The 17837-nt window shown below is 51.0% G+C and overlaps 1 protein-coding gene across 1 annotated transcript in view; it reads left to right on the top strand.

Moving 5' to 3' along the window:
* Nucleotides 1–17292, top strand: part of HUNK (hormonally up-regulated Neu-associated kinase) — a 137473-nt gene extending 120181 nt beyond the window's left edge. The window contains exons 10-12 of the mRNA XM_010862334.1: nt 3292–3339; nt 9315–9495; nt 13954–17292. Coding sequence (XP_010860636.1) covers nt 3292–3339; nt 9315–9495; nt 13954–14603 — 879 coding nt within the window. The 3' untranslated portion in view covers nt 14604–17292. The remainder of the gene's footprint in view (nt 1–3291; nt 3340–9314; nt 9496–13953) is intronic.
* The last annotated feature ends 545 nt before the right edge of the window (nt 17293–17837 follow it).

Genomic DNA, 17837 nt, shown 5'->3' with positions numbered 1-17837 from the left:
GGAGGGCCCCTGGGACAGCGTCCCTTTTGTTCCTCACAGTGTCTCCAGAACCTGCAGGATGCCTGGCTCACAGTAGAGGCTTAATAAATATTTGCTGAACGAAGAAATGAAATAATCAAGTGGACCTTGGCCTGAGTCTCAGAAAATGGAATTGGGTCAGCGTCTTGGGAAGGTCGAACATTCCAGTGGGACACCTAGCTTGGTTAAAGTAGGGGGACCACCTGCATGACAGCATTCAAATCGAATTACCGTCCCTTGATGGCCATGCCCTATGGGAGGGACCTCTTACAGTCACTTGCACGGGGGGTGGTCACCTCGGCTGGGGTTCAGGGGATACAGAAGTCGCCGTTAGGCTCCCCTGCCTCTTGTTTGACTCTTTAGGGCCTTAGGTAGTAATGCAAACTTAAGTGTGCCACGTCCCCTAATTGTGTGTCCTAGGCGGCCTCTAAGCCTCTCGGCTGGTGCCCATGTCCTTGGTTGCCTGGTACCCGACACTGCTTGTGTGCTCAAAAGTATCAGAGCCACAATGTGAAAGGGGCCTCTTTTTTTTTTTCATCTAGATTATTTTTCTCAGCTGCTTATTGCATTTGGCCTGAAAATACATGGTAAGCGTTTTAAAACATTTGTCGCAATATTTAATGGCTAGAGTTTCAATAGAAACGCTAATGGGGAAACAGCATTTCAATTTTCTAGTTTCCATTTGTTTTCTCCAAACCGCAGAGATACTTGAGCTAATTAAATTACAGGCTCTGGCTAGATGACCCAGCTCCTCTCCGTTGGAACCTAGCAAAGTGGAATGGGGCCAGCTAGAAAAAGTGGTGAGAAAGGCTGAAAGAGGCCAGATTCTCCAGGGACAGCCCACTCCAGGCCTCTGTGGGCTTCAGCCCAGCTGGTCAGGAGGAGAAGCAGAGGGGATGGGTGGTGTGAACAGGAACAGCGGAGTGAAGTTCAAGGTTGTACACGAGTGGGCTAGGGGGTGGCTCTGGGGCCGTGTCTGGGCATTGAGGGCAAGTGTTGGCCTCTTTCTTCTTCTGGATCCCAGTTCTTTTTCTCCTAGGAAACAGAGGAGCTGACCTAAGCAGAAAACACTTCCCTCTCAGGATTCTAGTGCTGTCATGGTATGACTTTGCCACTTTCTCCCCGTCTTCTTACTGTAGCAGGCAGAGATCACGTCTGGAAAAGGGAGACCCTTGTCTAACCTTGGGGGAAAGGGAGACCCTTGTCCCACCTTGGGCTAATGCCCCAGAGACTCCTTTTCCTAAAAGAGATGTCCAGAGAGGTGGGGGCCGGGGGCGCCATGGAGGGTCGTGGCAGGGCAGTCATCACTAGTAACCTGGCTCAGTAAAACCACAGAGAGCCGGAAGCCAGTGTTGTTCAAGTCTTGAAAAATAATGCTGATATGTAGCAAAACGTCATTTAGAAATATGAGGGCTTTTCTGCAGTATCTAAGTAACACTGCAGTTTTGGAAGTTAAGTCATGCAGACGGTGGCAGAGGGACTGTAGGAGTCTGCGAGGGCTCCCATCACAAAGTCCCACAAACCAAGTGGCTTAAACCAGGGGTTCCGCACCTCCAGAATCTAATGCCTGATGATCTGAGGTGGGGCTGATGTAATCATAATAGAAATGAAGTGAGCAGTAGAAGTGATGCGCTTGAATCATCCCCAAACTATCTCCCACCCCGGTCTCTGGAGAAATGGTCTTCCATGGAACCAGCTCCTGGTGCCCCTGAGGACCACTGGGTTAGATGAAAGAAATGTGTCGTCTCCTGGTTTGGGAGTCCAGAAGGTCAAGGTCGTGGTGTCTGCAGGACTGATTCCCTCTGAGGATGGTGAGGGAGAATCTTTCATGCCTCCTAGCTCCTGGTGGATGCCAACAGTCTTCAGTATTCACGGGCTTGTAGGAGCATCCCCCTGATCACTGCCTTCACCTTCACATGGCATTCTGTGTGTGCGTCCATGACCAGTTACCCCCTTTCTGTAAGGATTCGGTCACACTGCACTATAACCCACTCTGATAATCTTAACTGGATCACCTCTGAAAAGGTAACACCAGGAAGAGGTTCCATCTCAAAGGCCAAGGAGAGCGAGCTTTCACACTCCCCCCTGTACCTCCTGCCCGGCTTCAGAGGGGATGGGACGCGCCTGTCCTGACCGTGTCTTCAAGTAAAGCTGCATTCTGAGGTCTAGGGGTTAGGACTCCGACATCTGAATTTGGAGGAATGTGAAGAAATATGGGCTTCCCAGGTGACTCAGTGGTAAAGAACCCACTTGCCCAGCAGGAGATGCAGGAGATGTGGGTTCCATCCCTGGGTTGGGAAGATCCCGTGGAGAAGGAAATGGCAACCTACTCCAGTGTTCTTGCCTGGGAAATTCCATGAACAGAGGAGCCTGGCAGGCTGCAGTCCATGGGGTCACAAAGAGTTGTACACGACTGAGCAACTAAGCCACCACCGCCATCGTAATTAAATGCATAATGGGAACTATAAGTTTAAAGGTAAAATATTACAGTATTTTCTTTGTGTCATTTCAAAATCTGGTCAAATTGAAAGAAAACTTAAAATTTATGTTACTTTTGGCTACCGTGGGTTCTGGTTATCGTGCCCAGGCTTTCTCTAGTTGCGATGAGCAGGGGCTACTCTTCACTGTGGTTTGTGGGCTTCTCACCTCAGTGGCTTCTCGTGCTGTTGAACACAGGCTCTAGTTGTTATGGTTCACGGGCCTGAGATCTCACAGACTTCAATAGTTGTGGCCCATGGGCTCAGTCACTCCAAGCCATGTGGAATCTTTCCAGATCAGGGATTGAGCCCGTGTCTCCTGCACTGGCAGGCAGATTCTTATCCACTGGACTACCAGGGAAGTCCTGCACAAGTTTTAACAATCAAGTTTAGAATCAAGTGTCTGCTGTGGTAAATCAGAATGGTGGTTACCTTTGGGGACAGGAAGAGAATGTGGAAACGAGGGACTTCTGGGTGTTGGCTGGGTTTTGTTTCTTGATCTGGGCGCCGTTTTCATGCGTGCTTTTGTTGACTGAGAAAACCGAGTCGACGCCTTACTCATCATCAGAGCACCCCTCCGTCATGTGTCCTAGACTTCAATATAAACCTTACCTAGAAGATCTCTCCAGGGCAGGAATTAGGACATCTGCCGCCTGCTTCTGGGGCAGTTTGGTTTCTTGTCTGCAAACACTGAAATGGGTAACCCTCAACCAGAGCTGCAGGTGGGAAGGGGTGAGTTTAGGGAATAAACAAGTGTAGCTTCTTGAATTGTTGAAAAATGCTGGGTTTTTTGCAGGCCTCCCTGGACACCTGGACAAGAGACCTTGAATTTCATGCTGTGCAGGTAAGAAATTGGGGGAGGTTCTGATGGATTAGACAGAGTCCTCTAGAAAAACGGGATCAATAGTGTGTGTGTGTGTGTGTGTGTGTGTGTGTGTGTGTGTGATGCATGGACACCCAGGGAAGAGTTTATGTTTCAGCTCCAGTCCCAAGTCTTCTGGAGGCAGAATTCCTTCAAAAGAAGGAAACCAGGACACTTCAGTCTTCTCTCTCTCATTTTTAAATTAAATTTATTTTTAATCGAAGGATATTTGCTTTACACTATTGTGTAGGTTTCCGCCAAACATCTTCTCTTAAGCCCTTCAACTGATTGCCCAAGACCCACCCAGATTGTGGAAGGCAAGCTGCTTTACTCAAAAGCCTAGCGATTTAAATGTCATTCTTATCTAACACAAACCTTCACCACAAACTGTAGACTGGTGTTTGACCAGACACTGGGTGCCCTGGCCTAGCCAACTTGACACATGAAAGTCACCATTGCATATGACCCTGAAGATTAGGGAATCCCTGCCCAGAGCTCTGGAGTCTGCACACCCCTCATCCTGTCCTGAATTCAGACATGCAGAATCCTATTATAAGTGGATTTGTCAGAATCCCCTCCGATCAGATCAGCTTTCTCTGTGTGTGTGCTAAGTCACTCAGTCATGTCTGACTCTTTGACCCTATGAACTGTAGCCCACCAGGCTTCTCTGTCCATGGGATTCTCCAGGTACTGGAGTGGTTGCCATGCCCTCTTCCAGGGAATCTTCTCAACCCAGGGATCAAGCCCATGTATGTCTCCTGCATTGGCAGGCATGTTCTTTACCACTAGAGCCACCTGTGTAGTTGACTTTTTTAAAATTCATCTTGCTATAACAACAAACTTGGCTGTGCATTTGTGTTTCTACCTGTAAAGAAGTGGGGTTTAGAACAGTCCACGGCTTCCTGGTTCAGTGGCCTAATTTACGGACCAAGCCCTTTTTATACTCATTTGTTTATTTCCTATGGCAGAATCAGGCTTCTGTGGCTTCCCTTATGTAATGGGCTTGGGCCTGTGCTCAGTCGCTACGTCGTGTCTGACTCTTTGCAACCCCGTGGACTCTAGCCTACCAGGCTCCTTTGTCTGTGGGGATTCTCCAGGCAAGAATACTGGAGTGGGTTGCCACGTCCTCCTCCAGGTTCAGTTCAGTTCAGTCGCTCAGTCGTGTCCAACTCTTTGCAACCCCATGGACTGCAGCACACCAGGCCTCCCTGTCCATCACCAATTCCTGGAGTTTACCCAAACCCACGTCCATTAAGTCAGTGATGCCATCCAACCATCTCATCCAGGTTAGGATCTTCCTAACCCAGGGATCGAACCCACATCTCCTACATCTCCTGCATTGGCAGGTGGATTCTTTAGCACTGAACCACCAGGGAAGTCTGGGTCTGCATATTCAAGGCATCCAGTTTTTTTTGAAAAACATCCATGCACATGTGTGGTGGTTGGAAAATGGTTTAAAGAGAAGAGGCTGTTTTGTATGGGGTTTGCTTGCATCTGGGGCCTCTGGCTTCCTCCTGGATCCGCCTTGGAGGGTATGGACTGAGCATGAGGGGGCAGAGAAGACCCCTAAAGCTTCAGCTCCACCACCCGCCCTTAGGCACATGCGGATGAGGGGCACACTGCCCACCCATGAGAATCAGAGGGAGACTGAAGAGGCCTGCAGGCGGCCAGCGTTGCTAGGTGGGGTGTGCGGGAGTGGGTGCAGGCATGTCGAAGGGGGAACATAATTAGTCCTTCTGAAGATCTGTTTCTGTTACATAAGGCACTTTAGCATCCTTCTCCCTGGGAAATCTCTTTTGGAGAAAATAGGCCATGCAAATGAAAATGGTAGAATTGGAAAATCGGTTGCATTTATGAATCTCTGCTTGGAAGACATGAAGATGGCTGCTTGTAAACAAGTCAGTTTCCTGAGGGGTCACCAGGACAGATCCAGGGCATTGTCCCCCACCCCCAAGGAGCAGATGGGCAGTAAACTCTTGGCATCTCCCTAGAAACCCATCACTATGAAGTCATCTGTTCTTTCAGGCTGAGAAGAATGCTCTGGGGGTGGGGGAGAGGATGGGGGTAGTTTGGAGGAAGTACCAAACTGCAAAAGATTGAGGGCAGGAGGAGAAGGGGACTACAGGGGATGAGATGGTTCGATGGCATCACTGACTCAATGGACATGAGTTTGAACAAACTCCAGGACATGTTGAAGGACACAGAAGCCTGGCATGCTGCAGTCCATGGAGTTGCAAAGAGTTGGACACAACTGAGCGACTGAACAACACCAAGGTGCAGGATCGACAGGGCGATGTGAGTAAGGTTCCCCAGACTCTAGTCCTAAATCCATGTCCCCTTTCTTCTGTCCCCATCGTGGGCTTTCTCGTTGTTGTTGTTCAGGAGCTCAGTCTTGTCTGATTCTTTGTGACCCCATGAACTGCAGCACAGTTCCTTGTTCACTATCTCCCAGAGTTTGCTCAGACTCATGTCCATTGAGTTGATGGTGCCATCCAACCATCTCATCCTCTGTTGCCCACTTCTCCTGCCCTCCATCTTTCCCAGCATCAGGGGCTTGTCCAGTGAGTCAGCTCTGCTCATTGCCAAAGATCCCTTTGTGGGTTGAAGGAGAGATTTCTAGAGCCAACCTTGATCTCGTCCTACAGAGAACTCTCACATCTTGGACATCCTTTGGTTCATGAGCTCTGTCTGGATGGTGATACTGGCCCCCCTGAAAGTTTGCATCTTGATCCTTTTATCTTTGAGAAGCCACAGAGAGTTAGAAAGGAGCTGAGATGAACCCAGGAGGCTGCCGGCAGGAGCCCTCTGAGAGCAGGAAATGCAGGGTAGCCCAAAGGAAGATGTACTCACTGTCCTAAAAAAAGGGGGGCAATGTTGGGGTTGTGAGTGGTGGAGGGCGAGGTAACTCCAGTTTTATTTTTTCTTCCAAATATTGTTTTACAATGTATCACAAAAGTGCATTTGATTTCTATTTTCCTGTTTAAGGTGTTACCAGGTAGAATTGATGAGTTTGCTCGTAAAAACAGATAGAATGGAGCCAGACTTTGGGATGGAATTCTGCCAGACTTTTTGGGACAGGCCGTTTATTGCTTGGGGAGAGGCTGGGGATGGTGAAAGTTCATTCTTCTTTGCTGTAGAGCAGAGGGCCTGTTGGTGTTTGATAGAAAGAGGGAGAGGGAGGCGGTGGAGAATTGCTCTTGGCCTTGACCAGGAGCGGATGCCCTGCGCTCCGCTCCGCCCTTCATAGCATCCTGCTCATGGTCTCCTCTGTAGCATCCTGGAGGCCCTGGACTACAGTGTGGTCCCTGCCCCAGCAGTCGCTGTGCCTAGCCTTTCTCTCTGCCACCAGAACAAGCCTGGCCCTGCTCCATCTTCCAGAGGGCAGTGTGAAGTCAAGGGTTAAGAAGACATCGACTTTCAGGGAGGGCTGCAAAAATCTGAGTTGCTGTCAGGCTCCTGGGTGAATTCTTTTAAAAGAAAAAAATGAAGTATAGTTGATTTACAGTGTTGTGCCCATGTCTGCTGTACAGCCAAGTGACTCTGTTATACATGTGTGCTGCTGCTAGGCCTCTTCAGTCGTGTCCGACTCTGTGGACCCCATAGACGGCAGCCCACCAGGCTCCCCCGTCCCTGGGATTCTCCAGGCAAGAACACTGGAGTGGGTTGCCATTTCCTTCTCCAATGCATGAAAGTGAAAAGTGAAAGTGAAGTCGCTCAGTCGTGCCCGACTCTTAGCGACCCCATGGACTGCAGCCCACCAGGCTCCTCCATCCATGGGGTTTTCCAGGCAAGAGTACTGGAGTGGGGTGCCATTGCCTTCTCCGATACATGTGTATACATCCCTATTTTTGACTGTTCTTTTCTACTATGGTTTATCACAGGACATTGAATATAGTTCCCTGTGTTCAACGGTAGGCCCTTGTTCATCCATCCTGCATGTAACAGTTTGCATCTTCCAACCCCCAAGTCCCACTCCATCCCTCCGCCTCCCCCTTCCCCTTGGTAACCACAAGTGTGTTCTCTGTGAGTCTCTTTCTGTTTTGTACATAGGTTCGCTTGTGCCCTGTTTTGGGTTCCACATATAAGTGACATCCTGTGGTACTTGTCTTTCTCTTTCTGGCTCGCTTCACTTAGGATGAGAGTCTCTAGTTGCATCCGTGTTGCTGCCAGTGGCCTTCGTCTTTTCACAGCTGTGTAGTGTCCCTCGTGTGTACGTAGCCACATCTTCTGTATGCACTCGTCTGTCGACAGACGTCTAGGGTGTTTCCAGGCCTAGGCTGTTGTGAATAGTACTGCTGTGAACCCAGTGGTGCATGCATCTTTTTGAATTGTCTGGGTATATTTAGCTACTGCAGGCACCTCTGGAAGAGGGGATAACAGGATTTGCCTCATCAGGGGTCATGCTCTTAGCGTAGCGTCTGACGTTCCAAGCATCCTCAGTAAAGCTGGTGGTGGCTGATAAGACGCTGGTGAAGGTGTTTGCAGGAGCTACACCTCTGCCTTTGTCCTGACCACCCGCCCGTGGGGGAGCGAGCCACCTCAGCCAAGGGCTGGGCTCCCAGCAGCTGCCGCCCTGAGGTGGCACTCAAGGCTGGGGTGGGTGCCCCCACATCCGATTTCTCTTCTGCCATCTTTCCCACTCAAAACCTGGACACAATGAACCCCAATCCAGAAAGGCTTTGAAAATCCTTGTTAGAAAGGGCTACCCAAGTGCAAGGGGATGTTTCCTTGAGAAGCTTTTCAACAGCATCCATGAAAAATAGATGAGCTTTCTTGAATTGCAAATGTTCTTAAGGTTTAAGGCAAAAAATGTGAAAATTGGTCTCTTCCCCCCCACACCCGCACTCCTGGTGAGGTCAGGGATTCGGTTGCCTCTGTTTGACAGTAAACATCAAACACAGTCTTTAGGGCCAGAAAAAAGCCTCTTCCTTGTGGCATCACCCTTCCCAGAAGCTTGAACCCAATTCATTTTAATTCAGTAACATTTCCACTGGCTTTTTTGTTTTTGTTTTTTTTAATATTTCAATAACTATTTGATAAGCTTTCTCTCCATGCCTGGCTTCATGCCAGAGGCTGTGGGGTTGAAGATGTATAAAACAGTCAAATTCACTCCCGTCAGAGGGATTATAATTGAGTTCAATCAGGGCAAGACTTGACAGCACAAATGGCTGAATTGTGCCAATTGAAGTTCACAAGTAAGAGCCCACGTGAGCTTCCCGTGTGGTCAGTGGTAAAGACTCTGCCTGCAGTGCAGGAGACACGGGCTCAAGCCCTGGGTCAGGAAGATCCCCTGGAAGAGGAAATGGCAACCCACTTCAGTATTCCTGCCTGGAAAATTCCACGGACCGAGGAGCCTGTTGGACTACAATCCATAGGGTCGCAAAGAGTCAGACACAACTGAGTGAGCACACAGCAGAGACATGACTTAGTGACTAAACAACAGGAGCCCACGTGAGCAGGGCAAGACAGGGGTCAGAAATTAACCCAGGCAGGCTCAGGGCTCCATGGGTCGGGCGTCCACCTCCTCGGCTTCACTGAACACTGAGGTTATGATGGAGCGCTTCTTGCCTCTGCAAATCCACTACTTGGGGAGAATCTTAGGACTCCGCTGTAGCTAGGACGGAAGGTTACCAGGAGTCCTCATAGGCTTTACCTCGGTTTGTTCAGCTTGTTCTAAGAACATGGACCACCCAGGGATATCCTTGCCCTTGTTGGAACATGTCAGAACAGCACAGTGCAGGGAGCTGGGGACCACCGAAGCCCACTGCGGCCCAGGGAGAGGGCCGTGGCTTCCCTGGAGTGTCCTCTGGGTTTGGGCGCTTCCCTTGATGCAGCTGAGAGCCTGGCGTTTTAGAAAACTGAGGTTTCTTAACTCTACTTTGATAACTATTCAAAGAGGGATCCTGTTGTGCATTCTTGTGTGCATCTGAGTACCTATGTTTGCTTCTGATTGGAAGGATAAAAAGCCCAAAGAACAAGAAAAAAGAGGGGATTTTCTTCATCGACCATTTTCCAAGAAGCTGGACAAGAACCTGCCGTCGCACAAACAGCCGTCGGCCTCACTCATCACGCAGATTCAGAGCACCAGGGCCCTGCTCAAGGACCGCAAGGCCTCTAAGCCTGGCTTCCCTGACAAAGGTGGGTCAGCGTGGGGGACTGTCTAGGCCTCTCGTGTTCAACTGCGTGGCTGTTGTGTATCCCATGCTGGTTTCTGTGTGCGCCCCTGGGACAGACACTACTCCTGTGCCCATGGGAAAGCGGAATTAATGCTTGAGAGGCAACGTGAGAACAAGACCTTGTCCTGACTGCTTGGTGTGGTCCACCTGTGTGGGTGGGATTTGAGAAACCAGAGACGGGGTGGGTGCAGAAATCAGGGTGTAAAGTATTGCAGGAGACTGGGGTTCATAGGCTTGTGGGTGCAGAAATCAGGGTGTAAAGTATTACAAGAGTAGAGACTCGGGTGCAGGAGCAGAGATGGGGTACAGGAATAGAGATGGGGTGCAGGAGCAGAGATTGGGAGGGATGATTTTGCAGAAGCAGACGTCAAGGTGGGTGGTACTATGGGAGCAGAGACTGGGGTGCATGGTTTTGTGGGAGAGCAGATACCAGGGTGCATGGCATTGTGGGAGTAGAAACTGGGGTGCTTGGTATTTTATTGAGGTAGCAGAGATTGGGGTGCATAGTATCATGGAGCCAGGCATCAGTGTTCAGTTTTAAGGGGCAGAGATTGAGGTTCAGGAGCAGGGATGGGGCATGCTCTCGTGGGAGCCTTCCCTGAAAAGTATACCCTGAGAGGCAGTGACATGTGGTCCACAGAGTCTGGGCTCTGGGTGGAGGTAGGGTGCTCAAACCCAGCTCTGAGGCTGCTGATGCCCCACGTTCCTCATCCTCTGAGGATCTTTACTGATTCCCTTCCTTGTGAAAAGAAACCTACCTGTCAGAGCTATTGGGTGGATCCAGTGAGATAAGGGCTCCCTTGATGGTTCAGATGGTAAAGATCCCTACATCAGGAAGATCCCCTGGAGGAGGACCCACTCCAGTATTCTTGCCTAAAAATTCCATGGACAGAAGAGCCTGGCGGGGTACAGTCCACGGGGTCACAAAGAGTTGGACGCAACTGAGTGATTTACACTTTCACTTTTCACTTCAATGAGAAACACGTGTGGGCTTCTCCTCCTCATTCATCGTCCAGCACATGCGGTAACTGATGGATATGGGTCTCCCTCCTCTGGAGCAGGCATCCAGGGATGCGGAAAGGAGACTTAACACACCCTGAGAGCCTGGAGGGGCACAGGGAGCCAGGAGTGCGTGTCCAACTGTGGAGTAGAGGAGCGTTCCCCTTACAGAGCGGGGATGGGAGAGATGGTGGCGTCCAGCCTTAGATCCCTTTGTTTTAAATGTGAAGAAACTAAGATTCCAGGAGGGCTCTGGCTGTCTGACGTTAACCAGCAGGAAAGTATACTGTTGTTGTTCAGTCATAATATCATCTCTGACTCTTTGCTTTGAGACCCCATGGACTGCAGCACACCAGACTTCCCTGTCCTTCACAATCTCCCGGAGTTTACTCAAACTCACGTCCATTGAGTTGATGATGATGATGCGGTCCAACCATCTCATCCTCTGTAGCCCCCTTCTCCTCCTGCCTTCAATCTTGCCCAGCAGCAGGGTCTTTTCCAGTGACTCAGTTTGTCACATCAGGTGGCCAGAGTATTGGAGCTTCAGCTTCAGCATCAGTCCTTCCAATGAATATTTAGGGTTGACTTCCTTTAGGATTGACTGATTTGATCTCCCTGTAGTCCAAGGGACTCTCAAGAGTCTTCTCCAGCATCGCAGTTCAAAAGCATCAATTCTTCGGTGCTCAGCTTTCTTTATAGTCCAACTCACACATCCATACATGACTACTGGAAAAACCATAGCTTTGACTAGACGGACCTTTGTTGGCAAAGTACTGGGGACGTCCAAAACAGTAGCACGGGTCTTTCTGACTCTAGGAGGGACCAGCTGTCACCCAGGGAAGAGCAAATCTACTTGGTTCCATTTCATTCTGCAGGCGTCAGGAAGGCAGGGGCCCCACTGGAGAGACTGTGCTTGTCCCTCCTCGGGAGACCTTCCTTCCTGGCTTTGGAACCAGCAGTGAATCCGGGCCCTCACAGTGGCATCCTGTGGGTTCCCCAAAGGAAGGTCTAGGTAGAAGCTGCATATTTGGGGTTAACTTTGTAGCGGGCCTCCCTGGTGGCTTCGAGGGTAAAGCGTCTTCCTACAATGCAGGAGACCCAGGTTTGATCCTTAGGTTGGGAAGATCCCTTGGAGAAGGAAATGGCAACCCACTATAGTATTCTTGCCTGGAAAACTCCATGAATGGAAGAGCTTGGGGGAGCTACAGTCCATGGGGTCACAAAGAGTCAGACGTGACTGAGCAACTTCACTCACTTATGTAGCCCCAGAGGCTACATAAGAGTCTGTTCCTTGGTACTTTCCTGGGCCAGCTGTCATCTGTTCCTTTGCATTTTGCCTTTGTCCTGGGATTTGGGAATCTGTGCCGAGAAGCGCTGAGGATCCTGTGTTAACTGTTCACACTGACCACTCATGGCATGGCGGGCACTGCTTCAGCTCTTACCTCAGCCCATGAGATCATTCTCACCCCCATTTCTAGAGATGAGGAAATAGCACAGAGAGTTCTCCAAAGTCAGGGAGCTGGTAAGTGATAGAGTCCAGATTTCCAGCCCAGCAGGCTAGCTCTAGAGCTTTCTCTGCTAACCAGGGTAGCTGACTCCCTCCCGGAAAGAATGGGGTGAGGAGGAGCCAGCCAACATGCCTATCGCTCTGGCAGGGTGACTGCCCTTCTTGCTGGGGACCAGGCAGGGTCTGGGTCTCTGCCCCAGGGCTGACTCTGGGGTGGGAATAAATAGGGTACCTGTGGGAGGTATCCTGCCAGTATTTACACCTCTAGACAAGCAGAGGAAGCAGAAGTGGGTGGAGGGAGAAGCTGGGCTACAAGATTGGGGCACACAGCCATCTGAGGGAGAGGCAGGGGGCTTGCGTGCCAGCTGGAATGCTGGAGACGTTAGCCATCAATGAAATTTCCCGTCTCTCTGCCCGTGAATCTCAGGCATCTGTGCTGGCCCCAGGAGGAGATTTATTTGGGGATCTGTGTATATATTTATGTAAGGGAAAGAGGATTCCCAGTGCCCTTGGCTGTCGCCGAAATAGCTCCCGGTGGCAACAGCTCGTTCCTGCCTCCAGGCTCCAACAGGGCTGTCAGGTGTGATGGTAGGAGAACCAACCAAGACAGGGCCTGATCCATGGGAACCTGGCTTCACTTCCCTCAGCGCCAAACACCGGGGGTTTTCCCTTTCTTCTCTGCCAAAGCCTGCAAACCTGGATTCTAGCCTGTGCCAGCTTGAGATGGAAGCCACGGGAGTTGGCTGGTTGCCTGAGATATATAGATGAAGAGTGTTTCACCCCTGTTCAGGATTGGTGAGGCTCCAGGGAGACCAGAAGTCATGAGAGAGTCTTTAAAAGGGAGGAAATTCTGGGGCTTCCCTGGTGGCTCAGTGGTAGAGAATCCGCCTGCCAGTGCGGGAGCCACAGGTTTGATCCCTGATCTGGGAAGATCCCACATGCCGAGGAGCAAGTTAGCCCGTGCGCCACAACTGTTGAACCTGTGCGCTAGAGCCCTTGAGCTGCACTGCTGAAGCCCACGTGCTGCAAGTGCTGAAGCCCACACACACTGGAGCCCATGTTCTGCAGCAAGGGAGGCTGCCAAAATGAGAAGCCTGCATACCACAGCTAGGGAGTACCCCCTGCCCAGCAATGAAGGCTCGGCACAGCCGAAAGTAATGAATAAATAAAAATTTTAAAAAGGAAGGAAATTCTGACACATGCTCCAGCACAGGGGAACCTGGAGAACACTGTACTCAGTGAAACAAGCCAGTTACGAAAGGACAAATGCTGTAGATTCTACCTACATGAGGGAGCTAGAGTAGTCAGATGTATAGACCAGTTGCCCCAGGCAACCACTAGCAGATCTGCAAGTGAAGAGTTCTGTTTCACAAGTATGTGAATGTACTTAACTGCCCTGTACACTTAAAAGAGGTTAAGTAATAAACAAATAAGCAGTTTAAAATTTATGTTATGTAATTTTTACCATGATATTTTTTTTTAAGTTACGAAGAAACTTTCCTTCCGGTTTTGATTATCTGAGGACTAAACTTGCAAGTCCTCAGTGAGTTGGGATCCACGTGCTTCCAGCAGTTTTGTGGTCATTCTGTTGAGCCACAGACCTTTTCATTCAGAGGCTCTTGGGCGGGGTCCAGAATTTTAAGCAACAGAAAGGAGAGCAGAAGTTAAGCTGGTGCCGTGAGGCAAGTCAGAACCCAGGAGGCCTCCTGTCCCCGGTCTTCTGTCCGCTCTACTCCAGGAAGTCCGTCTGGTTCCCCGCAGGGAGAGTGGGAAGCCATGTGCCCCTCGTCCCGTCTGACCTCCCTGGGCACCTCCCGCCCCGTCTCAGTGCAACTGGGGTCCGAGTACATGGGAACAGGGCCGTGGGCACTGACTGTGGTGTCTTCACATTTCCTTTTCTTTCTTGGTGTGCAGATTCCTTCGGCTGCCGCAATATTTTTCGCAAAACCTCGGACTCCAATTGTGTGGCCTCCTCCTCCATGGAGTTCATCCCGGTGCCACCCCCCAGAACCCCCAGGATTGTGAAGAAACCGGAGCCCCCTCAGCAGGGGCCTGGGAGCACCAGCCTCCCCATCAAGGAAGACCCCCTGATGCTGGATATGGTGCGCTCCTTCGAGTCCGTGGATCGAGACGACCAGACAGAACTACTCTCCCCGTCCCATCACTATAGGATTCTGAACTCCCCTGGGGGTCTGGCTCGCTGTGAGCGGACACTCTCGCCTGTCCTGCTGCCTGGAAGCCCGTTGCCCCTCCAAACTCCTTTGCACCCCACTCTGGTCTCCTTTGCTCACGAAGAGAAGAACAGCCCCCCCAAAGAGGAGGGCACGTGCTCCCCAGCCCCGGGGCCCAGTAATGGCCCTGCGCAACCCCTGGGAAGCCCCAACTGTGTCAAGAGCCGAGGCAGGTTCCCCATGATGGGCATCGGACAGATGCTGAGGAAGCGGCATCAGAGCCTGCAGCCTTCTGCAGACAGGCCCCTGGAGGCCAGCATGCCCCCACTGCAGCCCCTGGCCCCCACAAGCCTCTCCTTCGACTTGGCTGATGGGGTTAAAGGCCAGTGCTAACCTGGGCCAGAGAAGGGCATCTGGGCGTTTCTAAGGAAAGCAGTGGAGCAGCTCCCCGTATCAATCAGGGTGCAAAGACTCTAACACCTCTCCTGGAGTACCCTTCACAGCCTCACCTCCTCCTGACAGTCGCTGTCCCTGCAGCTGAAACCACAGACCCAGAGCCTGTACTCCCCATTCTCATGTAGGGTCCCCACTGGAGATGCTGAGACTCCCAGGAAGGTTGGCTGTCTGTGTGGCCAACTCCATCAGCCATGGCCTCCTTCCTCCCACCTGTTCACTGGCCCTCCACCCACCTCCCTCCGCCGGGCTGGCAGGGAGAACCCTGCACTGGCCTCGGCCTTCTCAGACGATACACCCTTCTGAGCCGTCTCTCCGCGCTGTGCTCTGTGTGCGCCTCTCAGTGGGTTGGTCTCATTTCAGCAGTCACGTGGCAGGGAAGCACAACGTGGTTCACCCAGGCCACAGTTTCCCCTCCTTTAATCGAGAGAACTCCCTGCAGGGTGGCAAGAGCTGGTCACCCAGAGAACCCAGCTTCAGGAGCCCCTGGGGAAGGTGGGCAGGAAGCTTAGAAACCAGCACCACCCTCTCTGGTTGGATCCAAGACTGATCCCCACAGCGGGGTCCCCAGTGAATGGAAAAGACGAATGTGGGACACTCATTTGCCAAGCAGGGTCTTGATGGAATTTTTTTTCACTTGGTTGAAACTTGCTAACAGTTGAATTATTAGTATCTTCTCCAAAGGTTATTGTTCTTTATGTGATGTCATTAAATCGAGTCAACATGATTTTTAGAAACCTGGGTGGCGAGATGGGAAGTGATTTCACCAAACTCCTGTTCTCACGAGAGGACGAGCATGGAGGGCATCAAGGCTTGCCCAGGTGACGTTTTCAGTGGCGCTGGCCCCTGGTGGCCTGCAGGGGGGGACGTGATCCTCGCCGGCTGCCTGTCCTTCCCATTGGATCACCAGAGCCCGGATCCTTCTGGAAGGTGCAGAGCATAGTTACAGTCGGTTATTTAGAAAGAGAAGACAGGTAAGGTTGAATATGGACGTGCCCGGAAGGCACCTCTAGCTCTGTGCAATGCAGTTTTCAAGCTGCCAAGGCGACAAGTGTGGTTTAGAGCTCAGCCAGTTTGCCGTGAGCAGTGAGAGACTCTTGTGCAGGGACTCACGTTCAAAATACAGTACTGTATCTTCTTTGAGGAAAGCAGGGTTCCTCAAACAAGGCTTTGAATCCGTGGTCGGTTTTCACACCTTTTGCCAAGGATGGAACCAAAGATGCACCTCTGGATCTGTGTCCATGCCGTCCCTGTGTATGTGTTTTGTGGATCCCAGTGTTGTCTTTGTCTAGTTAGGAGCCTGCCGGGAGCTGTCTCCACTGGGGCTGGGGCCCTGGCCCTTGGTGGGGACCACTCGGCCATGAACAGAATTGGCAGAAGTAGAATCAGCACAGGTTGGATGCAGGTCAGCTTGGAGCCAGGTTCCACTGTGGCTTGGAGTCTTCAGCTGCTGGCTGCTGCGGGCGTGACCAGAAACTGCTGCTGGGGCCACCCCGGGGCTAGTCCTCCCAGCCCACTGATCTGAAAGAAGGCCATGACCCTGGAGCCTGCAAAGCCCGCCTTCGCTTCCCCTGGCAGCCAGCCTGTGCCAGAGAGCGCTGGGGGTGGGTCTTCCTTTCTTCTCATTCCACACTGGTGACCTCCTTCTGGCCCAGATGTCCCTGACTGAGCAAAGAGAGGGTGGACACCTGGCTGTGCCCATTCCTGGCTGATCTTGACGAGACCTTGGGCTGCTACTCCCCCTCGCCTTGTTGGGGATCGCCCCAGCCCTGGGGCTTGTTGGGAGGAGGTCAGACTCCCCACCGTGGGTGGCACTCCTTTGGATGGCTCCAAACCAGGTTCTGGAACTTTCCACTGAAAAGTAGAGCTTTTTTTTTTTTTTTTTAAGCAGAGAGAAGAAAAGAAGCAGCTGAGAAGTCCCTCTCTCCATTTGACATGGAGTGTTGGGTTTTTGATCAGTGAAGAACCCTCTTTGAAGATGGTTTCCAGCTGCAAGTGTGGCTCCGCAGGCTTGCAGGCTGCGTGCCCGCGAACTTGGTCTAAGCTCTTTCTGTCTCTCTCATGCTTTACTTGCCTCAAGACCATGAGCATTTCTGTGTCGCTGTGTTCACCTGCTGGGACGTGTTCCCCGATCCTGGCACGCTTCCAGAACAGCCGACTGTCTGTGTCACCACTGGCAACTTGAACTGTGAACTCAGGTTTATTCCAAGCCCAGTGAGAGGTGAGGGGGCAGTGAGGAAGGGGAGAACCCGTATTTTGTGTGTGTGAGCACCCGACAAATCTATGGAGTCGAGTGAGAGGAGAAATGTTGAATTCTTTATTATTTTATTATATTTATATGGAGACCTTGAGTATCCCTTTGGTAAGTACAAAGTGTGTTTCGTCTCTTGGACCCATGGCTGTCTCTTGTTAGTCTGCACCCGTGAGCTCAGTCAGCCTGTGTGTAGTTACTGCCGAAAGTGACGACTATCAGCGTGTGATATCCGGAAGTCAAGTTGGCTTTGGTTGTACGATTTGGTCATAAGTAAGGACTGTATTTACGTCACCTTTATGAAATATATGTACTTTTATAACGACTGTGAAATACACTTTTCCCTCACTATGACTGCTTCGTTTATTGACTGATACGTCTGAAAACTAAGAGTATGTTGCAAAAGAGTGGTGTCAGCTTCTAAGCAAGGTTCTTGGCCCAGCAACAGACAGAATACAAGAGGGGATCGAGGTGTGGGTATTCAGGCATTTTTGGCTTTGCCTCATTGCTACAGGGGTGTCTGAAGACTTCTATCTGCCTGATGTACCGCAAATGGCCATTCAAGGTGAATCAACATTTTTTTCTTTTTGCAGGGGAAATGTTCAGGTTCCTCCTTGTGAGAGTGTAGAAGTGTTAGTCACTCAGTCGTGTCCAACTCTTTGTGACCCCATAGATTGTAGCCCACCAGGCCCCTCTGTGTATGGGATTCTCCAGGCAAGAATACTGGAGAGGGTTGCCATTTTCTTCTCCAGGGGATCGTCCTGACCCAGGGATTGAACCTGGGTCTCCTGCATTGCAGGCAGATTCTTTACTGTCCGAACCACCAAAGAAGCCCTGGAATTCCTGAATTTCCCTGGCCTCCCTCCCCATTTTCTCACAGGCATCTGCCCTAATAAAATCTTCACATGCTTAAGCCCATTTCA

Source organism: Bison bison, unplaced genomic scaffold, assembly GCF_000754665.1.
Source record: "Bison bison bison isolate TAMUID 2011002044 unplaced genomic scaffold, Bison_UMD1.0 scf7180017864481, whole genome shotgun sequence".
Taxonomy (NCBI): domain Eukaryota; kingdom Metazoa; phylum Chordata; class Mammalia; order Artiodactyla; family Bovidae; genus Bison; species Bison bison.
Note: the sequence above shows the minus strand (reverse complement) of the source record. Positions and strands in the feature narration are given on the sequence as shown.